Source organism: Phalacrocorax carbo, chromosome 6, assembly GCF_963921805.1.
Source record: "Phalacrocorax carbo chromosome 6, bPhaCar2.1, whole genome shotgun sequence".
NCBI lineage: Eukaryota > Metazoa > Chordata > Aves > Suliformes > Phalacrocoracidae > Phalacrocorax > Phalacrocorax carbo.
Genome location: NC_087518.1, coordinates 60,539,793 through 60,563,582, shown reverse-complemented (window position 1 = coordinate 60,563,582; position 23,790 = coordinate 60,539,793). Strand labels below are relative to the sequence as shown.

General features: G+C 43.1%; 1 protein-coding gene across 1 annotated transcript in view; it reads left to right on the top strand.

Annotated features, from left to right (window-relative positions):
• PLPPR5 (phospholipid phosphatase related 5) overlaps nucleotides 1-23,790 on the top strand; it is a 283,981-nt gene that overhangs the window by 225,552 nt on the left and 34,639 nt on the right. The window contains exon 18 of the mRNA XM_064455578.1: nucleotides 13,279-13,380. Coding sequence (XP_064311648.1) covers nucleotides 13,279-13,380 — 102 coding nt within the window. The remainder of the gene's footprint in view (nucleotides 1-13,278; nucleotides 13,381-23,790) is intronic.

Sequence of the window (23,790 nt, the reverse complement as noted above, 5' to 3'; positions counted from 1 at the left end):
CTGCCCACGACTCTCTTGTATGAATGAGCTGCTTTCCTTCTGAAGCCATATTCTTATGGCAATGGAGGAGTAGCTGTTTGCTGTCATGGAGCTTCTCTCTAGACAATTAAATTGGGGACTGTCCGCAGGGTGTTACACTTGGTGAGATCTCCGTGTATGGGTTCATCTTTGTCTATGCTGCAAAGCCTTTCGCCTTTCCAGAGAGGATGAGACAGGAGGATGATAATGTGGAGACTTTGCTGTTTGTTGGGAAATGCTTTCTCCTGCCTCCACTCTCAGAAAGCTTAAATTCGAATTTGCAAATAATTGATAAAAAAATTAATTACATGTGAGTGCTTTTTTTGAGTGTTTGTGGATTTTTTCTCTTTTTTAAATGTTTAGACTAAAGTTTTAGATAGAAGCCAGACTCTGTTAAGTATAAGGCACTAAGAATAATGCTTATGTGGAGCTAAGGTCTAAATTGAGCCATTTCAATTAACTACTATCACTACAACAATTTTTAACTTAGTCTTTGCTTTTTAACTCCCTCTTATTTTATATCCTTTGCTCTCCTCTGGAGAGAGCGGGTTGCTAAAAAATTTGTGCGCTACTTGCCTTTGCCTACTTTAGCCATGGGCAAGTTACTTTTCACTACATTTCAGTTAGGGCTGCTCCAGTTCCATATCCTGAATGCACATACATTTACATTTGGCTTATTTTAAATCTGGTTTTCCTTATTCTTAGTCTGCAAGCTCCTGTGCCAGTATTAAAGACAGCTTACTGTCAGAAATGAGTGGCACAAATCCTGAATGACTGAAATTATCATAGGCTAAGGCAGTGCTAGCAAGAAGCAATGCAATTCTGTTATTGGTATTTAAAAAAAATAACTATATGGGTATCTGGGAGCGAGCAATTCAAAGATACTGTCTTAAAGAATGACTTCATTAGAAATACCTACCAGATGGGACCTCATTACAATGTTGTTATAAATTCACCTGTAAATGAATAAGCGCATGGTGCGTCACACAGACCTGGAAGCACCTTATTTATGTGTTTCCAGACCTGCTACTTGCTATTCCAGTGTTTTTTCCTGGTGGAGAGCAATGCTCTTGGCATGCTTGGCATGCTCTCCATGCTGCCACTGTCTGAGTTCTGGTGGAGGTCAAGAGCTACATTTGAAGTGCACTTAAATAGGAATATGTGTACTTGTAATATTCTGAATTGAGCTGCTGCTGGTTAATGACAAGGGTAGATCACTGTTTGTGTGACACTTCTGTTTAATTGTGGTGCATACAGATGATTAAGCTGTTCTGCATGGGTACCCACTTCTCATGCACTCAGATAAGCCATAGTTGCACAGTGTGTCCTTGAAGAATCCTTGCCAGGTCTGGCTCAGCAATGCAGACTTATTGCTTTCACCTTAACTACATTCATCCTCAGAATTAATGAAAAGAGTGAAAGCCAAGAAACTTCATCACTCACCCACCTGCTCCTTTCTCTCTCCTGTCTCTGACCTTCTTCATCTCTTACAAGACAATTTGTGTTTCAGTTCATAGAATCACAGAATGCCCTGAGCCGGGAGGGACCCACAAGGACCATCGAGCCCAGCTCCTGTCCCTGCACAGGACACCCCAAATTCACACTGTGTCTCTGAGGGCCTGGGCCAAGGGCTTCTTGAACATCACCAGGCTGGTGCCGTGATGCCTCCCTGGGGAGCCTGTGCCAGGGCTCCACCACCCTCTGAGGGAAGGACCTTTCCCTAATGCCCAGCCTAACCCTCCCCTGGCACATCTCCCTGCCATTCCCTCGGGCCCTGGCGTTGGTCACCAGAGAGAAGAGACCAGCCCTGCCCCTCCTCCTGCCCTCGGGAGGGAGCTGCAGAGCGCCATGAGGGCTGCCCTCGGCCTCCTCTGCTCCAGGCTGAACAAACCAAGGGGCTTCAGCCACTCCTCGTACGGTTTCCCCTCTAAACCCTTCCCCAACTCCGTGGCCTCCTCTGGACACTCTCCAGTAGCTTTATACCCTCAATGTCCTGCGGCGCCCAACACCGCACCCAGCACTCGGGGTGAGGCCACCCCAGCGCGGAGCAGAGCCGGACAATCCCCCCCCTCGCCCGGCTGCGATGCAGGGCTCGGTGCCCCCCAGGGCACGGCTGGCCCTCTGGGCTGCCAGGGCACGCTGGTGGCTCGTGTTCAGCTTGCCATGGACCAGAGCCCCCAGGTCCCTGCAGAGCTGCTCCCCAGCCCCTCGTTCCCAGCCTGTCTGTACAGCCAGGGCTGCCGCGCCCCAGGGGCAAAACCCGGCACTTGCCCTTGTTAAGCGTCATACGGTTGGTTAGACGGCACTCTCCTACAGAGAGGAGGCTCTTCCTTCCACAGTCAAGGTTAGAGGCTCCTGTTCTTTTGCAAGAGTTACTGGGAAACAGGGATATTCTGGGTGGTACCTGGAAGAGTTTAAAGTTCAGCTTCATCCAGTGCAGTCACAAACCACTTTTTCCTCTCTTCTGTTGCAGGGGAGACTGACATTATTTCATGCTAGTCACCTGAAATTGGCCAGGGCTTACAGAGGGCTGTACACATCTTGTACTGGCTGTTACCTCTGCTATAATTTTTTTAAAAAAATAAGTATTCTAGCTTTGAAAAAAATCAAAGGGAACATGGAGCATTTCAGGATTGATTGAGGCAGTAGATAGAATACTGAGGTAAGAGGTTTTAGAAGGAGGTGTTGGGTTAGGAGAGGCACTATGGTTCATCTCCCATGGCATGGGATGATTACCATGCCTGATCATAAGTGCTTTCTGTAGCTGTTCAATATTATTTCTACAGTGGGTTCTTTGCAGTGCTGTGTTTGACAGCTAAGCTGCGTTTATCCCCGAAGTCTCTGCTTGGCATTCCTTCATAGTGCTGCTTCTGTCAGCAATGGCCAAACCATCTTCCCAAACACAGTCACCATTCCTTGTTACAATGGGGTTCCTTATGCTCCACCCCTAGGACTGGCCCTCCAGCAGTTTAGGCTCGCTCGCTCTCTCTGACATAGCCATTTCTAAGATCTAATGGTGATAAGTATTCGGAATTCTTCTCACAGGGTTAATCGTCTCAAAAATCTTGAGTTTGACACTCTGAGTCTTGTTCTCATGTGTATGTGCCAAAGGTAATGGTGGTGATAAAACATTTTAACAATAGGAAGTATAGGTATTGCAATGGATTCTGATAATATTTTAAGACTAGGGAAGCTTTCCCCTTCTGTTTTTAAGGTATAACATTTCTTCTATTTACTCCATCTTGATTATTCACAAGACACAGAACAGCTTCTTCAGTGTCAAAAATAGGTATTTTTAATCTTAATTCTCAGGGTTACTGTTTTTTCCTTGGTCGTAGGCATTTTGGTACTAAGACATCTTCCATTGGTATGTGCACTTGTGTACACACAGCATGGCCTAGGGGTCCCGGATGGTCCCCTGGGTCACCATCCCCTAAAGATGTTTTAGCTCATCATACTATGGGCAAATGGGGGAGAGGTTTTGTGTCTGTTTCTGTTGCTTCAAAATATTTTAGTTGGGCATCAAGCACAAAGCAGATACTGTTGTGCTTGATGTCCAAAAGTGTGTCCACACAGGGTTTTAGGACGGCTTGACTAGAGACCGTGTGCCTACATTAGCAGGTTTTCAAATTTCTGTTGTCCAAACAGTTCTCTCTTGATAATACAGTATATTAAAGGAGATATAATACAACACAGAAACACATACCCAGGAGAGGCAGCTCATAAAAGATCATAAGCAAATTTGTTTCAATGTCACGCATTTGAATTTTCATTCATGTCCTACTCTTCTGCCTACATATACTTCTGGGGGATTGTACAAGAACTATTTCTGTTCGAAGGCAAGCTGTGATCACCACCTCTAATCTTCAAATAAAATAATACTTGAACGTAGGAAATGGGACAAATCATTCAGCGTGACCTCCTCAAATATACGTGTTGTAGGTGTTACGGAATCAAGGTATTAGTAATGATGAAGATGATCCTTTGCAACGGAGCTCCCTCAAAGCATGCATCATTAGGTTCTTCTCCTGGATACCAGGAACGGACAGGTTTGAACGTCTTCCTATAAGGCCACAGATGTATGTGCGTGAGAGCGTGCACGAGTGTTGGTGTGTGGAATGGAAGCGAAGGCAGATGCAGTGTGGCGGCAGCGTTCTGTGCAGGTCTGCCACGCTTTAAATGGGGAATTTCACCTGAACACATTACTTTCCCTAAAAATATGATTTGCCCAGTAAAAGCATAAAATATACTTTGCGGACCCAGAGAATTGTATGATAACATTGTTGTATGATAAATTATCATTTGTCTGAACTACTACAGTAGTATTTTTCTATCCCTTTTAACAAACTCCGCTGTGTGAAGGGCTACAAACAATTCTTCAAATTCCTTTTTTCAAAAATGGAAAAAATCTTTTTTTAGGATGATGACTGTTTTTATATATTCTAATTGTGTTCATGAGAGCAGAACGAAAAAATTTCAGGTGAAAAATATTTTATATATAATGAAATCTGCAAACCACAAAAAGGCGGTAATAGATTTTTTTTCACTGCTTCAACATTATGGAATCGCTTATAAAGAGAAATTCGTTAAAATCTTAACAGAAGGTAAATAGGTATGGATCATTTCCTCCCAGAAACCTGCACTCAAGGCTTAGCCTTTAGCTTTCATTTTTCTGTTAGTGGTGTGAGAGCACGGTTATGAAGCATGCTTTGTTCACATGGTGCTGCCACCAGGCTGATACTGTCAATTTAGAATGAATAATACAAAAGCTGGTGTGCCTGTCTGTGAAACGGCTGCCGTTGAGCAGACCCTCAGCATATTCTAGTTGAGTACTGTAGGGAAAATAATTTCCCATTGGGCTGGGGAAGCTGAGGTCTTGTGCATGGTTTTTTGCTCATCTCCTGCATCCGTGTGTATCTGTTTGCTGGCGGTGGTTAGTATGAGACACTGACCTCTCTCACAGTAAAGCTACGCTGAAGTAAAGAGCATAGTAAGAGAGGTGAAATGCAGGTATTCGAGAGGGCTGCTGTTTGGTTGTTATTTTTCTGTGAAGAGTCTGAGCAAGGCTTATTGTAGTTTTGCCTGAGATGGTAACGTATAAAAAAGCATGAATACCCAGACAGCTGCGTGCATCGGTAATCAGTGATTCTTGCCATCAGCAAGTGATTAATTTTGACCTAGTTATGCATCACCCTGCAGAGCCCATTGGAAATGAATTGACAAGTCTTCACTAGGGTCCAAATCAATAGCTCCGCCATCGGTAGCTTAGCAGTGCTCTCTGAGAAGGGGGATTTTCTTCTGTATTATTATATCCCATGCTCCACATGCCCTTCCAAGGACGGTGACCTGCTCGTTTTGGAAGTACAGCTGGCAGGAGCCTCCTTGCCTCACTAATGGTTATCCAGTGCTGAATTAATGTGATGTTAAAGAGCATTTGGTTCTCTGCATCACAGACAATGTGTGCTGCTTGGAGAAGGGGATAGCGTGTAGCAGGGCTTGAAAGAACTGATTAGAGTAAATAAGGAGGAATTTTTCCCCTCTAATTCCTCATTTTTAAACCATCTTACTTATCAACAAAGTGAATAGTTTTAGGCTGATGCTAGTTTAAGTTGGCTGGATAATTTTCAGGTCTAAATAAGGAAAAATAAATACGGTAAAGACAGTGTTCTAGTAGCCTCATAGCAACTCGTCATTGAGGTTGCCCAATGTGTTGTCTTTCCTGTACTGAAAGCAAAGATGGACAGTCAGCTAAAATGCTTTGAAATGTTGTTTTGTTTTCTAATTAGGAAATCTAATTTTTGCTTTTCTTCTGCAGAATCAAAATCTGAAAGCAATGACATTTGCTAATATAGTTCATAGAAAACACTTTCACACATAGTTGCACAATGATTCTTTTTTTTTCCCCTAATGCTTTTTTAAAAAAATGTGCTGGCTATGGTTTAAACAATGTTATTTATTTAAAATATATTCATTCTGCTTTGGAGAAGCATGTACATGGTGCTTGCTGTTTGGTGGTGTTCTCTTATGAAAGCTGTCATAAAATACAGGAAGAACATTGCTAGAGCTAAAATGCATATTACAGGGGAGGGGGAAGAGAGCTCCTCCTCCTGGACACAGCACAGTGACGGCACAGGGAGAGAGGGAGCAAAGCTGCAGCTTTGAATGGAGAGGGGGGAATAGGAGGCAGCTCTCCTGTGCTCCTGCTCCAGGGTACTTCTAAATTCCTTTCTTTAATGAAAATCAGAGATGCCTGCCTGCCTTCCCCCGCACAGACTTGATAGACAAATAACCAGACAGTTTAAAGAACAACTGAGAAATACAAACTTGTGTGGTGGCCACTCTTTCTCTCCAGCACTTTCTATGGTGTGTGATAAGGGATTTTCTGAAGGATTTAGAACAACTTCCCTTAAGAAAAAAAAAAAAGGTAGATCTATCCCACTCTCCATGAGTTATCTACATCCCTCCTCCCTTCTGACTTTGGCCTGCTCCAGGAGGGGAGGCGATGAGAGCAATCTGCAGTGCTTTGCGTGGTATTATTTCCCTCTGCGCACAGCTCCTTTGGATCCTGCCCGTCACTGAGCAGTTGTGTCCTCACCTACCAAACGCGTGCAGCGGCGCTTGCTTAGGTTAGAGCACGGAAACGTTGCAAAGCTCTTTGGGATGCTGCGGTTTTACTGTGTAGAGTCACGCGTAGTGTATTTATGTTCTGATACGCGTCTTCGCGTTCGTAAGAATCACCCCATTGAAGGGAAAAGGAGAGTAATGTTGCAAATGAAGAGGACAATGTAGTGATTCTGAAAAGGAAGCTTTGAATGTGAGTTCTCAACTGCCGAATGCAATTTTGCCTTTGCATTTTGCCACCTGATTCTGTGCCATCGAGCTCATGGGGAGAAATTAATCTTTAAAGAAGTGCAACATTAAAATTGTATTAACACTGAAATAGAATATTATAATCTGTCAGAAACTGTCATTTTAATTTCTAGGAATTTTTCTTTAAATTATGAACAAGGTAGCAATAAAAGCACAGCCAACTCAATTATTCACATTGTTACTTAATTTTAAAAACCCCATCTAAAACTAAAATACCGTAGAACCATCGCACCTAATTACTTTGTTGAGCATTCTCACGTATCCAGTCTTGACCAAGAATTGCATGGGAGCGAGCGAGAGCACTGCAGTGAAAACCAGTTTTATTTACATCATCCTGCAATAGTCTCCAAGCGTAAGGCTGTCCCTAAAGCCCAAGAGGCAAGACTTTTCACAATGGTGGCTGATGTCTGTCTGTGTGGTTTCTGGTTTTTTTTTTTATCTGTTTGTTTTTCCTTTAACTCGCAGAACCACATCACGGCCTTTGCAGAAGTCACATGATGTTGACGCTGATGTGTATTCACTCCATTGGACTTCATCTCTTTTCACAGCCCACACACGATAATTGCAGTGTATCAAAAATAAGAAATTTTTAGAGGTCCTATTTCTGACTTGATTTTTACATCATTAAAATGATACCAACATTTTGAAGAATTCTTAAATATTAGAACGTCACTTTACTTTCTAGCAAAAATATTAACTGTTTACTTTTTGATGGAATGGGACAAACTGAGCACTAATTATATTTATCTGACAATACCCTCTATTTTGACTTCTCATTGTTTTTAATGGTTCATGTACCTATTCGAACAGTACTTCATGTTTTGATTTGACTTTGATTTTCAAGATCTACATTTTTAATTCAGCATGAACTTGTTTCCATTTGAGGCGATTTCAGTGTATAAAAACTAGGCGAATTACGTTCTGTATGAAAATGCTGTTTGCACATTGTATTACGCTGTATTCCATGTAAGATATCATTCAAAACAGTACATTATATGTAAGACTGGTGCTTCTGCTTTTGAAGAGGAAAAAAATGCCAATTTTTACTGTAATAGGTATTGTATCATAATTAAAAGTTTATTTATTTGGATATTTTCCTGACATAATTGTAGTTGAATTGTTGTTTTGTAGTTCTTGAATGTCTTGGATGATATATATGTATCTAGGTTAAAAGAAATGAAAATAATGTAGAAAGTTTGATCATTGAGATATTCTTTATTACTAATGCTGTCCCTTGAAAGGTTAAGGGCTCCATTCTTAGCTCAGCGTATCTGATGGGGAGCTGTGCTGTTCATAAATCATTTAAACAAATTATTCAAGGAAACCTGCATCTTCTCATATTTGTTGAACACCCTGATAGTATGCTGAGAGAATGGGTGCTAAGATAAGAAGAGGGTCACTGGCTTAGTGAGGAAAAGTGCATCTGAGTTTCTACTCTCCATTTTCACGTTGGAGCACGCATGGGAAAACAAAACGGCTTCACTAATTTTCTTCAGCCTAAACGACCAGGACAGGTAGACTTTCTCTCTACAAAACTTTCTACCTTTGTATGTGTTTCAGGGCCATATTCTTGCAAAATAATCCTCTGTCAGACTGTGCAGTGTTGACGAATTGATTTTAATTCAACATCAGGCAATGTTTTCAGAACTCTGTTATAGCTGTGAACAGTCAAGTTGAGCCTCCCCCTCCAAAGACAGCCTTGCTGACTATTCATAGCAAAGTTATCCTATAATAATTGAGCACCAAATGGGTCTGAATATCGTAGATGTTGAAGATGCTCTTAACAGCTGCCAGAAAGTTCTCCTCGGGCAGCAGCTGATCAACGCTAGCCCTGTAGACACACTGAGAATACTAACGTTCAGTACAGGCTGTTGAACATTGTAGGCCTTAAATTTTCCGTAATTCAGAGTATTACCTGTGTATTAATCATTGTTAGATTATGTCTGAAACACAAGGCTGTAGAGTCAGGTATATATTTCCTCTGACGGATTTTAATGCATTCCCACAGTCATCCAGGTAACACCTGCTTTTTACTTTTTATTTTAACCTCTGCTTTCACTAAAACACAACTACCTAAATAGTGCTTGGCAAACAGGCCAAGTCGCCTTTGAGTGCAATAGAGCATATCTCACAAAGTCATTGTGCTAAGCTGAGAACTGAGAATGAAGAAATACATCAGTGGGGAGAAAAGTCCTCGAATAGAGCCCTTAGCTACAAAAACATTACTTAGGTGATTGAAAATCCACCTTCATTAGACTACCAGCTGTGTTTACAAAATTGTGGTAGGTCCAAAGTTTGTATCACCATGTTAGGCACACTTACCCTTCTCTTAGTCTAGCTATTTAGGGTCCAAGGTACTAATGATTTCTCTGTGTGCAGATTTAAATGAAATCTTCACTCATTTTTGCATGGTAGCAAACCTGCATTTTTTTATATCTGATTTATAAGATTACCAAGAGATTCTTTTATGTTAAAAGAGATGACTCTTTTTCAGTGTACTGTATATCATCAGCTTGTAACTGGTCTCTTTCTCTCTCAGGATCTTTCCCAGTCAAATATTTGGGTTAAATTTATCGTACTATCTCTCTGAACCAGCAGTGAGAAAACAAAAAGAGAGACACTCTGCTGTATAATGTATTTTTAAATAAAATAATTTTTCATTCATATGTAGTGTATTTTTTTTTAGATATCTGCTCTAGATATATTTTGGTTGATAGTATGCATATAATTAAATGATGATTTTAAGTCAACTGCATATGGTGATGTATTTTCACAATTAACCAGGAATTCCCACAGTTAACTACTTTCCCTTAGAGGTGGTTCTGGTGAAACTGAAAAGCAGGAGAGGAAGAGCTGTACAGCAGAAGAGTCCGCAGCCTGCTGGTGAAGGACTCTCCCAGGATGGGGACCCGCCAAGCTCCAGACACTGCTTTGATTCATTTTCAGAAGTGGCAAGAATTTACCTCTCCCACACCTGTACCTCTCCACTGCCCTGGGCCTTGGGCCTTCACTCCTCCATTCCGGACCTGAGAAAGCTTTCAGTAGGAACAGTTTGCCAAAACAAAAGTAAGTTGGCGTTTTTCTGACTAAAGTGACTTTTTGGGGTTGTTTTTTAAAAAAAACCCAGCGAGGAGCCTGTGACAAGCAAGCATCCTCCCTCACGCAGGGAATATTCTGGTGCAGAGTGGTTGCTCCTGAAAACGCTGTGGTTGAACCGTTTCACTGGTTTTGAATGCAGCTGGTTTTATGATCCTTGTGGACCTTTTCTGTGTGTACTTCCGTGAAACAGCTCCGCTCTATTTATAAATAAGATGTTTAAGAAGTATCTCTAAAGCTATATGCTGTCCCTAAAAGTGGAATTCATAAGGCATATGGGGACACCAGCTGGGCTCGTATCCATACCATTTTAGATTCCCTTATATGTATTCTGCTGTTTGTTCGTAATCATGAACTGCATAAGACATACGGTGATAGCATCTGGGCTCACATCTCTTCAGCTTTTAAAAATGTTCCTTTTAACAATATGTATTAAAAGAGGATAATGTTAGTGTTTTTCAGCTGCAATTTTCTTTGCTGTTTGCTGTTGCCTTCTAATTTTGTTGCTGTCCACGATCACAGTGAGCGCGACAGTCCATTTGCACATTACGCTAGCAGTGAGCTTTTTATACTCTTCCGAAGTCTAATTTTGGTATTTCTGAGGCTTGCCATGCAGAAAGCAGAGTGCACTACATTTTAGGAGCAGATGATCTGGCTCTGTTTTGATCAAATACATCCCTGGCCATCTGCATAGCCTTGTCCTTGGGGACACTCAGGAGCATTTGGAGGCGGAAGGGTGAGCAGACCTCCGGACCCCTCAGCCCTGCAGCACTGCCCTCCAAGGACTCCAAAAGCATTTTCACCAGGCTCTGCCTCTGACAGCTGACTCGACCCCAACACAGCAGACTTTCCTGCTGTACACCAGCACTTTTCATCTCCCCTCAAGCACCTTTGTGAAGCTGGACAGATCGGGCAAGACACCATGCCGTCACCCCAAAGCGTACTACAAGCATGACTGCAGCTAGAGCCAGCGGCTGCCCACCTCTCTCTTGGACAAGTGGAAAGCCAAATGACTGGGGACTTACCAAGCCTTCAGCTTTTGGCCTTCTCCTCCACTTTCTAGGCCTTTTGGTTTTCAGGGACTTCCACAAAGGAAAGTAAAGGAAGGCTTCCCAGTCTCTCTGCCCACTTGAACCTCCGCTGCACGCCTAGGCTTGTGCAAGCTTACTCTTGGCTTTTGGCCGCTATGGACTTTCCACTAAAACAGTGTTGCCTTTTTGTCATCCTCTCCTGAGTGAGGATAGCTGACAGAGCTCCTTAGGTTTTCCAGGCTTGACCTGATGTTCTGAGAAGAGGAAACTGTGAACAGCCCAGAAATCCTCCTGTCAGGGTGGGAACTGGAAGCCCTAGTGCGACTGTGTGATAAGCCCGGTTGTTTCCTTGGCACTCGCTGAGTTGCTGTGCCGAGGTATGACTCTAATAGCTTTGCCTTTGATACTAAACTGCCTCTATTTGTCTCATCATGAAGCCCCAGTCCGCCTCCAGCACAGAGGATTAAGTACTTGATGCCCGGCTCAATACTGGAGCTTGTTCTCTCTCTGTAGAGAACCCTGCATACCCTGTATGAAATTTGTCCCCAGTACCTGATGAAACCTCTCCCAGACAAGTTGGTGGTAAGATAGCTGTGATGAAGGCTAGTTTCAAAGATGCTTGGCTCCTACTTGCCCAAAAGGCCATGTCTGATGATCATTCTAGCTGGGAGCAATATAACCGCCTAGTGCCCAGGCTCCAACTACTTTTTTATGGTGACATCCAATTTTCTGCCTACCATGTCCTTGAACTCAATTTCTTCCATTCCAGTTGTCAGCTCTTGATACTACCTTCTGCTGTGACATGTGATATTCATGAGGCATAAGGGGAGAGCGGCTGTGTTCATTGGCAGACCATTTTAGATACCCTTACATGTCGTCTGCTCTTGGTCTGTTATCGCTAGCTGTGTAAAACACTTGGAAGTAAGTTCATCTAATTGAATTAGGACAATTTAATTCTGAATAAAAGTATACACCCAGGGGTTTTATATGATTCTAACTAATCCAGAGCAGATCACTAGCTAATTCAGATAAACCATCCTGAATTGTCCTATGTGGACAGGTCCTAAGCCCTTTTTTTCTCCCAGGGGAGCTCTACCATTGTAATATCTTCCCCCAGTGACTACAGCCAGAACAGCGTGTGGCAGCCAGTTTCCTGAAGCGATCACATCAGCAGAATAATCATCTCTAAATGATGCAGCTGCTTGTGGCTTCATTAGTGGACTGGGTGCAGAGGACTGTTCTTGTGCTCTGGAAGTGGTGAAAAATGGCCACAATGGTAATCTCCAACTGTGAAATTACTGAATCTGTCCTCTAAGACGGGGGTTTCAGTAGAAGCCCCAGTAAATAGTTTTAGTCCCCAAAACCAAATTCTTTGCACCGTTGTTCTCATCTGACAACATGCAGATCTAAACAAAGACATGAAAATAAGAAACGAAACCCTTTTTCTGACAGATCTCTCCCTAAATAACAGTGTGACACCTAAATACATACTCTCTGCAGCTATGGGGAACTTGTAGCCTTGCTGGCAATCTTTAACGTGGTTCTGAATGTGAGATCCTTGAGTTGTGAATTCCTAGGATTGGTCTGAAGTAGGCAAATAACCCTATAAAAAAGAGGGGAAACTTCCAACCTGTGATTCTGTGGTTTGTCTGCAACTGTAAAAGAAAAATTAAAGAGCTACAAAAATGAGAAGGGGATGAATTTCAGAAGCAGGGAAAATATGACTTCTTATGATCTTCAGCAAATGTGCCAATTTGAGGTAGATTTGCTGTATTTTTCTAACTTAAAATATAAATACTTTAGTGGGTGGCATTTCTACATCTTTTAAATACTGCAGCAGAAGAGAACTGCTGCTCTTAGTCTGCTGTTTCTGCTAAGAAATCATCTGCTGTTTCATCTTCTCTTGCTCCTGTTGCTTAAGGAAGCAGCACTGTTCCTTCCTTAGCAACCTCTATTTATACAGTAGCAACTGACAGCTTAAAGATATTCTATTCAAATATTCTAAAAATAAGTCTGATGTGATGAGAATGAAGTGCTTATTTAGGAAAACCAAAGAAAAGCCCCTTTGGCTCTTGTTGAAGACAGGAGACTTGAAGCTAATCCTAGTAGGAGGTACCAGGAGTAAAACAAGACCCTTGCCTTTTGGCAATAGTTTGCATTGTTGTCAAGACAAGGTGATAGATCTTTTTTGAGATTGTATATGTTTCAGTCAATTACCATTTTGCTTAGAAGAACAGATAATCACGAGATGTTTGATCTTCAGTTCTTTGTCAGATTAAGAGAAGTTGGTACTCCCATGGCACTGGACGCTATGCTGCTGCTTTTTATTTGCTGCCTGATGACCTCCCTTCCCTGCGTACTTAAGGTAAAAGGCTGTATACTGCATTTTTTTAATGAATAAAATTGAATTTTTCTTTAGGAGTCTGGTGATCTGCATGTAGGGGTTAAGAAAATCTCTCTCATGGATGTAATTTCTTTTCAAAATGGGGCTTGTAAACTCGCTTCTACCTGAATCCTGCTATAAACCTGAAACGAAAAGCTTCTCATAGTCGAGGGGAAGGGTCACCTCTACAGGCTCAATGGAGCAGCCAGCTTCTACAAGTCCTGAGCGCTGTGGTGGGAGATACCACAAGGTTTTGGTTACCTTCAAGGCTCTTTATGACCTGCTTGATCTCAAGTGCGTGGTTTGATTTCCAAGCGTACTGCTCACTTCACTATGGTTGTGGTTTCAGCGGGAAGGAGGATTGCTGAGAAACATACATGTCAACACAAAAGAGAAGTACTAAAACCTTCCTCTTGTGCCTCGCCGGCCTTTAGCATACCCGCTTCTTTTGTTATATGGCTCTGTGCTCTCTCTCCGCTTTTTCACTCTGCTTCTGGCAGTTGTCTTTCTCATTTGATGTTACGTGTTGCTGTGTCGCATTGTGCAATAGCCAGCAAGTGTAGTTGGACGTAGGCCTTTGCCAACATAAAGTGGATTTTTCAGGTGCGGATATAAATACAAAAGTATAAAAAATGTGATGAGGTACCAATTATTTTAATGGGAGTAGAGCAACAGCAGAAAATGAGATTTTTTTTTCAGAAATAACAGAAGGGTAAGGAACATTTGATAGTAAACGTGAGTGAGATCATCAAGCTAAAGGCTTAAATCTGAATACAAGGGGAATTTCAAAGGCTATAATGTGCAATGACTTTACATCCAGTGGATGAGAATTTCCTGTACAGCTGATGAAGCAAACAGGTCATACCAGATTAACTCAGGACACTGCAGACCCTACAGATAGTGGTGTGACAGTCATGTTTACAGGCACAGATATGGCCTGTATTTGTGACGAGTCACAAACTAATGGGAAAGCAAAGATGTGCAGGGCTGTGTGTATCATGCCTTCTGCAAAGGAGCCGAAAGGAAAATTGGTCAAGAAAGGACTAGATACTGATCTTGTCCGTTCTGGTTTGTGTAACTCCGGGTGGGAGTCAGGGGACTTGTTCCAGATCTAAATAGGAGACAGCGGGGGGTGGGAGGGTGGTTTTGTATCTTTACAAATCAGACCATATGTCTGTTAATACTTTTAAATATGTGTGGTATTTGGGAGCAGCACTCCAGATATGACAGCTGGCCCTTTCCAAAGCAAGCTTCTTATGCGGAGCTACTCAAAGAAAATCACAGAATCATAGAATGGTTTGGGTTGGGAGGGACCTTTAGAGCCCATCCAGTCCCACCCCCTGCAGTGAGCAGGGACATCTTCAACCCGAGCAGGTCGCTCAGAGCCCCGTCCAGCCTGGCCTTGGATGTTTCCAGGGATGGGGCATCGACCACCTCTCTGGGCAACCTGGGCCGGGGTTTCACCGCCCTCATTGTAAAAAATCACCAACAAAGATTTACAGAAGACAGCAGTAAAATCCCAATCCCCATCACTCCCCTTCAGCCGCCTTGTGTCCTCCTGCTTTGAGAGGTCCCCGTTCTGAAACTCATACCCCGCCCTGATCAGGCTTGGAGTTGGACTTCAAATGTGGGCCACCCGGAGCGGATCCGGTGCCTCCTCTCCAGCACACCTCTCCTCTCGCCTGCGCTCACAGGCCATTAGCAAGGCTTCAGACACAGCTTTTGCATTAGCTGTGAGGAGGACGCAGGAGAGCTGCGCCTTCCCCTGCCGCTGCTGTTCAGCAGCTAGAGCTGAGATACACAGCCGTGCTCCCTCCCTTGCTGATGAGTATTTGCACATTTGTATTGTTATGTTGGTATCGTTCTTCCTGACAGACCGAGTTGTGACAGGAGGCTGCAAGCTCGCGTACATCAGTGGCTAGCCCTGGTACAGGGAAAGGCTCTTTCACCTGCCAGATGGAGAGTGGCATTATCATGTGAATTTATCAGCAGTGTTTCCCAGAAGCTTTAAGACGTCCTGGTGTAGTCCTTTTCCAGGACGGTATGTTATCAGAACAGGCCTTCAGCTCATCATTTCTCATTCCTGGAGTAGGAGATGGATGTGATTTCCATTCATTCTCTGCACCAGATGCTCTCTGGTTTGTTTTTTTTTTCATATGCCAGTTTCTTATTCTTGATTACTTTTTGAGCTTATTCACTCTTCCATATTGGCCTTTTATTGTTCTTATTACCAGATGGCATAAAGAGCTTTGCAGCATACATTAATCTAGCTTTAAAAATTTTCCATTTCTGTCCAGCGCCATTCCTCTCTGTTGAGTTTTACACTTCAGCAGTGTTTAAGCATCTCATCTTCCTCATTGTTTGGTGTTGGTTTGCAGTTTAGCGTTTGGCTTAGAACATATCCTAGACATTGGCCTTGCACTTTTCAACACCCAGGCTCTCGTCTCCCCGTGGAAGTGGTTGGAACTAGGGCAGTCTGCCCTTTTGGGCATTGTTGGATGTGATCGCTGGTTTCAGTGCAGAGGTACAGGCAAGGAGAAATGTGAGACTTTCCAGAAGCAGGGAGAGACCGCCTGGTCCAGGCAGTGGTGTGCTTGTGGCTCTCCCTGCGCAGTCACTCATGAGACTGAGGAAGCTCTGTCATAGGCCCGGTCCTTCTGGAGCCCCGTACTCATGTTCAGTGCTAGTGTCACAGTAACAGCTGTATTTTGCTGTTTTGCCCGTACACTTCTGTTTCTGTATCAGCAGGGTCAAAGCGGATTAAGTTACTCCAAAAACGCACAGGCTCCCTGACGCATTTTCATTTTCTGTTGTCTGCCTCTTCACGCAAGTGGGCAACGTGCTGTTGTGTAGGGATCACCTCATCTGTTGCCACATCCATCCTTCAGATACGACTGACCACGTTTTTACCAAGGAAGCAATACAATATCGACTCTTTCCTTGTCTTCCTTCCTTCCTCTAGTGACTCCCCACTACTGTTAGTCACTTTGGCTGTGATTCTATTTTAACAAAGACCAATATGCAATAGAAGTAGCACTGTTTATGGCTGTATTTGCCTTCTGTCTACATATCTGGCTAAAAGTGTGATGTGATTTATATCTATGAGACTGTAGATTCTTTGCATTATGAATTGTCTGTGTCTGGGTCTGCAATGCACCTCATCAAATGGAGCTTTCATCCCAAATGGGACCTTTAAATGTCATCCATGATCTTCTATCGACACTTTCGTCTGTTGAGGAGACATCTGGGATCCCACTGCTGAGCCTGTTATCTGCAGGCCTGGAACAGTGAACCTAGCACTGAGGTGCTCCAGCCAGCCTGTGAACATGAAAGAACAGGCCAGGATATACGAGCATCTTTTACGCTGCTGATCCGTGCTGCTTATGACTTAACATCGAGACTGCTGTGAAAGGGGGAAGGCATGAAAACAACAAAAAAAAAGGAGAGGGAAAGAAATGTAGCTAAAGATTTTAAGAGCTATTTAGATATTAAGATTCTGAAGGGGAAAAGTTGCTCACTGCAGTAATTATTAAGCATATCAGATGAAAAACTACCAAAGAAATCTCCACCGAAAAGGGAGCTTTCCAAATATTTAATTGAAGAAACCGTGTAAACACAAAGAAATGCAAATAGATTCCTGCCTTTTTTTCTGAGGCTAAGCCTTTTGCTGTGCCATCCCATGCAGGAAATTGCAGTCTATGATCAGTGTACAAAAATATAAATTGACTATATTTACAGACTATACTTATGAAACAGGGGTTTGTTTTCTGACCCGCTGTTCCCTGAATGGAGCTCATCACGATCAATGTGTGCAATCAAGTGGAGTTTTGCTGAATCTGGGTGTGCAGCCAGCACTTCGGATATCAGCTAGATAAAAAGCAGCCTAGGAGCTGGAGGTGATGGCTACTAAATCTGTCATTCACTGATTCCCTTATCACACACCCAGGCTCCTACAAAGAGAAATTATAACCAAATCACTCAATTTATGACCTTAGCAAAGGAAAAAAAAAAAAGCGCTGCTGTTGGTGGTGGCATTCCAGTTTCTAGTTACAGCAGTTGAGATGTTTCTAGATAAATGAACAGGCGAATTAGATGCAGTTTGACTCTCGGTATCAGAGTCCTGATGTTTCTCGCTGCTCATTTATTTCTGGAGAGGTCTAGGAGAAGGATTTTTCAGGCAGAGGCCGAGGGGACATGAAGAACGTAGTTCTACAGCTGTGCAAGTGCTAACTCAGCATTTTGAGCAAAGACAGGCTTCATCTATCAGATAAAGTACTCGCCCTTACAGGACTCTGTAGCTATGAGAAGGGGCTATAGGAGGTTTCACACGCATCGTCTATTAAAGCAGTTATTCACTGTGGTATCAAAAAGCAAACTCATGGTAAGAGACCTTTATTTCATCCTAGTACAGTCACCTGCTCCCTGCTACACCTGCCCAGCCCACGGATAGGTCTGAAGCACTTGGGAGACTCCATAGAAGGGAAAGTTTGCTTTGAAGGAACTGAGGGAGTTTTAATGTTGTTTTTCTCTGTTATAGTCGTGTTGTGCATCTTTTAGTGCCTCACCCCAGAGTTAGCCTAATGAGACGAAGCTTGGGGAGTGGAAGTGCAAGATCCTACCAATGGAAGATCTTGGCGTGAGCTGGCAGATAAGTAAACCCTTGAGAACTAGTGGGAGACAATACAAATTACTGGAGACACATCGAATTTTCTTGAAACTTTAAAAATAATGCATTTCTCCTTTATATTGATTTTCTAGGTACACTGGTGGCAAAGACTAAGCATAGGGGAAACAGTTGAAGCCGTATTTCCTCAAAACAAAAATACCATTTAATAGTTGTTGTATTTTCATGTGTTCGTATTTCTTTCACCTGACACAATCCTAAAACAATTGAAAAAAACCCCTCAAATATGTGCTCGCTTATAAGATTCTTAAACAAACGTATAAAAAATGGCAGGTGATTTTGGCTTCCTGGCTGTTGACCAATGTGGTCACCCAAGTAATTAGAACACATTGCAGTTGGACTCGTTTTCAGCCAGAAGAGCCAATTTGATTCTTATGCATTAGTTTTGATAGAAAAATGCCTGGTCCCTTGGCTGGTCTTCCCTGACTCTAATTAAAAACTGCTCATCGCCCTGGGGAATCCACTCCTCGGGAAACTTGCCCTTTTCAGCAGCAAAGAAGCCGGTGTTAGAAGTGAGCATAACTCTGGTTTCCATTTCTCCGTTCTCCTGGTCTTCCTGTCTCAGCTAGTAGCAAAGAAGCAGGAGGTTTCAGACAGCAGTAAAAATAAGACCTAAGCCCATCTTTCTCTTCCCCTATTCTTCAAAAGTGGTATTTTAAAGGTCACCTTTGGTGCAGATATAAATTTGTAGCTATGTCTTGTTTCCTTTTCTAAAGGGAGTTTAGTCTGAGTGGTAGTCCAAGATCTTAGCCGTTTTGATGAGCAGGTCTGTAGTGCATTTTGTATTCTGGCTAACCTCTAAGTTTATTCTGCCTGGCTTGACTTACTCAGTGCCACCAACAGACTGATATAGTCCTCACTCCCTGTTCTTCAGTTTGGAACTGTGCTGCTGTGCACCACTAGAACAGCCAATCCAAGGGACTGGCAAAACCGGTAGCGGCTAGAGGCTGGCTGTCCTGGGGGCAGGCACCCAGTGCCCAGTGACGCGGTGCTGGACGGAGGACTGGGCTTGCTAGCATAGAGGACAGGCAACCTGTGAAACAGGGCAACCTGCTCCTCACTGGCCCAGGTTGCCCAGAGGTTGTGGAGGCCCCATCCCTGGAAACATCCAAGGCCAGGCTGGACGGGGCTCTGAGTGACCTGCTCGGGTTGGGGATGTCCCTGCTCGCTGCAGGGGGTTGGGCTGGATGGGCTCTAAAGGTCCCTCCCAACCCAAACCGTTCTGGGATTCTATATTGTCATCAAGGTCCTTGGACAACTTTCAGAAGAATGATAGATGCATGAACTGTGTCCAGGCTGGTTTTTGAGTGTGAAATTTGCCTCATTTTCCTGTTTGGAAACACTTTCATGAACCATGAAGGAGAACCGTGAGGAGAAATGTTACACGGAAAGCTCCATCTGTGGGCAAGGAGAGCCATAAATTCATTTTGAAAGGCAGCTAGTAGTTTACTGTGTCTCATATTTGCATATTCTTTAGCCTACTTAGCAGTGCCTTTCAGGGTTTGGTTGAAGTCTGTGGCAGAGATTGGTGGCTAAGATTTCTCACACCTTAGTATCTGTCTTACTATAGAAAATAGAATCAACTGAAGGACAGTGAAATAAATACATGAAACACATGTTGTTGTGAAGTGTGAAAGCACCAGGGGAGAGATGGGAAGTACAGAGTTGGGAATAGGGAAAGTGTGTTTGAAGCAGGACATTCAGCCTGGAAAGCACCAAATATAAGAATTAGGAGCCTGTGCTTTGAAAGTCATTCTTCATAGAAGAACCACATTTTAATTTGTATTTTTTATGGAGTTGTTCTCTTTTATTTTGTAAACTCAAAGTTCTCTAAGTGCTTATTAGGAGTTATGTTACTTCTAAAAGTGTATAATTTTATTGGATAGCTATTTCTATACTGATGGACCTCTTTTTGATTACCGTAATCTTGCATTTAGGCCTGAACAGATGCTGGCAGAGCTACCTTAGTAGAACTAGCTTGGTAGAGCTATGGCTGAATTGGGCTTTTCCAAAGTGTAGGACGCAGTTTTACCTTTCTGTGTCCTTGGGCCAAAATTTTCAAATGCATTTTAACTTTCAATTGTTAGTATTTTTTCAAAGGTATTAACTGGCCATAGCTACATGAATATGCCTATGTCTGGATGAAGCCATCTAATATTAGGCTGAACACTTGGATTTGGGCTTAATGTACTGGCAGGTATGAGCTGATGCTGGAATGACCCTACAAGCGTCAGCTTGAAAGTCTTATTTTTTTGGCTCTATGCAAAGAAATATGATCACATCTGATGCTGAGCTGTGGAAATATGTTACTGTGGGACAGCCACAGCAAAGGGCTTTCAGACATGCTGAGGAGCTCAACTTGAGCTTTTGGACTTGTCTCAAGCTCTTGATGGGCTCATTGGACACAGCCAGCAGGAGATGAAAGCAATAAGTGCCTCATCACTGACTTAGCGGGGGCAGAGGCGGCCCAAACAGTCCGTGCAGAACAGATTAGCCTGGAAGGATTCCCAGGAATGAAAAGTATAAAAGCAGAGATTATACCTCATTCCAGCAGGGTGGTGGAAAAGGCAGACCATGAGTTCACCCTTCCAGCGTCCTGCCTGAGTACAGACACGGCAAGAAGTGCTCTCCCCCATGGCGTGGCCTTGCTTCTTCCTGCTGGGGCATTTGTGCCGGCCGTGGTGCTCCTGCTGCCCAGCTCCCGTTAGGCCATCAAATAGACTCTGCAGGAGGCAACTTCTTTGGGCCAGGAGAAGGTGCTTATATAGCATCGCTGAGGGATTTGCTTAAGAGTCTTGAGAAATCAAATGTCAAATGCTTTATCTTGCAGTGGGAGTTCAGGGGATTGGCTTTTGGGTGCCTTTGAAATGCACAGTCTCTGCTATTCCTTTGAGAATTTTAAGTGGTAGATTCATAGATTTTGACAAGACCTTTCTTGAAATCATAGTTTCTGGATTTTATAAATCTATTAAGCCCCATATTGGAATGTTGCTTCTGAAGCAAAGAAATCTTTGTTTTGCCTGGACTGTGTGTTGAGAGATTTCCTCTGCTTACAGGGCAGCAGGAAAGATCTCTGCAAAGTTCAAGCTGGGAAGCCTAGTTCTGCCGCATACAGCCACCGCGCACTTAGCACGTGTTATCTAGTGACACCTCTGCCCCTACTTGTCATTGAATAAACCAGAAAGAAAACAGCGCAAGGCTTAATTTGCCAGTATCTCTGATGTTGACTCGAAACTTCCAGTTTAGACAAACAGCTTTTGGAAGGAGGAGGGAAGAGAGAAGGAAAGGTTTGGCGAGCTGCATTGGTTGGCATGCAGGCTGAGGGCTGGAGGGTTTGGGTTTTCTGACATAGGTTATCCGAGGAAGCCTGGGCAAGTCTCTGGGAAGTGCAAGCCTGTGGCTCATCCCACAGCGAGTGAGGAGGCGTCGAAGAGGAGTTGCTGGAGGATGGATGGTCCTCCAGAGGACAGAGACCCTTTGTGCTTTAATCGCTCCCGCGTTGCAGCATGGATGATCATTAAGTGGTTTCCCAATAGTTTTTCTTAGTGGTGAAATAAAGCAATGGCTCCTACATGCAGGGATGGTGATTTTTGAGGGCCAGGCTGGTAGCATGGTGCCGCTGAAAAGGTAATATTGCTCCAGAGTGCAAACTGGATTTTGACCATCCTAGCGGTTCCCCATGCATCTTGAGTGGTTGTCACGTGCCGTCACGATTCAGTCACGGAAAAACGGTTTTCTACTGTTTTTAAAATACATACTTAAATGTAATTTGGTTAAATGAAGTCCTTCCCATTAGTTCTTGAGAACCATGTTTTGGTCCAGGGCAAATTTATCAAGTTACACACCATGGAAAAAACCAAATTTTTAAATGAAAATGCTGTCAGGCAGGAACTGTGAGAGCACCGATGGTTTTGCTGTAATAAATTTATTTTTGTGCCTGCAAGCAGTCTTCTAATGGAAAAAAAATATTAAATTGTGTTTATGACATATTATGGCATTTCCGTCATTCCGTTGCAGAATAATACTCCCATGTTAGGGAAAAATCTGTGTGCTTGCATCTAAGCATGAGAAAGTTTCTCTGATGTTCAAGAGTTCATTTTAAAATGAAATTTTACAGACCCTGGCAGGCTTTTAATAAAAATACTTTGTAATGTATTTGTGATAATTTATGCTGCTTTGTCAAAACAATTGAAAATTTTATTCAACTTAGAGAAGCCTACAATGGTTAAAATATGAAAAACCCAAATAATGCAAAAGCTGAGCATCTTCTGTAGTGCGATTAATATAGAGAAATTCCTTCTGAGATCAGGGGTAGGTCCGATATCGAGATCTCAATATTTGTCATTTTTTCAGATAACAAATTAACTTCCATAAACTTTATTAAGATATTTTAACTACAGAGTTATTCTGTTTATCCTTTCCTGGTTTCTGTGCAACCTACCCACTGTGCTGTGAATAATATGAATGTGAATAATATGAATAATACACGTTATTTTCTTTTTTAATCTGGTAATGTGTCCACATTTAAAAGTAACGGAAGAGCAGTTCTCCAGCACTCATCGGCGATTCAGTGCAGTGCTCCAAAGTGTACTTGCAATTCAGTTCTCTTAATATCATCTGCAGCTGTTATAACGGTGCACCGTACATTTGCAGGCTGAGATCACTTAGAAATAAAACCAAGATTTAAAATACTTCTAAGTAGTAAATAAGCAAAGAATGATGTTCTTCATGCTCTTTACTGCAGATGCTTTCTCCTTTTACAGGTTATTTCAGAACACCTCAGGGCCTGCCTAGTAGTTTATAGGTAATAACACCCAATTAAACTCTATAGTTTTCCTCCATACATCACCCCCCTGAAAGAGTCTGGTGGGTGAGGAACCAAACAGAGCATGTGGAGGTTTTGTTTTTATTGACTCAGTGTCAATAAATTCTCTCTCGTACCAAATTGCTACCAGGTGAATGATTTTTTTTCCCCTTTTTTTCTTTCCCCTTCAGGAATTAGAAAACAAAATTCATTTTTTAAGGGTGCTGCGAGTAGAAAGACCCTTATGTGCAAGAAATGAGGTGGGGAAATTATCCTTACTCAATCAGGCACCTTGCACTCTTTTTACAGCTGTTTCCAACATATTACTGAGTATTTATTCTAATGGCTACTGCTGACCCTTGTGAGTACTGTTCATAACCACTCCTAACTGCGTCTGCAGTACAGACGCCTCCCTTCTTCTACAGAGGTCATTTGGGGCTTCTGATAGCTCATTTTTCTGCCCTGGTGATCTCCCTCTGCCTCCCCTTCCCTCCTGCTGGGTTTGGAAGCAGCTGTGTGCCATGACCCGAGCCGTCACCGCGCCGGCTTCCCCTCGCCCTGCCCAGCAGTGCAAGAAGGGCCGTTCAAAGGACACCCCTCTGGCTCTTCCTCGGGCTCGGAGCAGTCCCGGCACCGGCGCTTCTGGTGGAGGAGCTATCGTTTCAGCAGGAATTGCACCCCCCACACACCCCCCAAGTTCATTAGGCATTTTATTGGGAAGATCTGAAATACTGTCTCGCAGAAGTCATGTTCTGTTGGGAAGAAGGGTGGCTCAGAAAAGTTTTGGATGGAATTGCAAGTTGAGGTTCACCCTTTTCATTTCTGAACGTGGAACTGGGCTCTTTAGAGCCGCCACTCCCCTTTGCGTGCATTTCAGGACGAACGTCTTTGCTCTGTGAGGCTT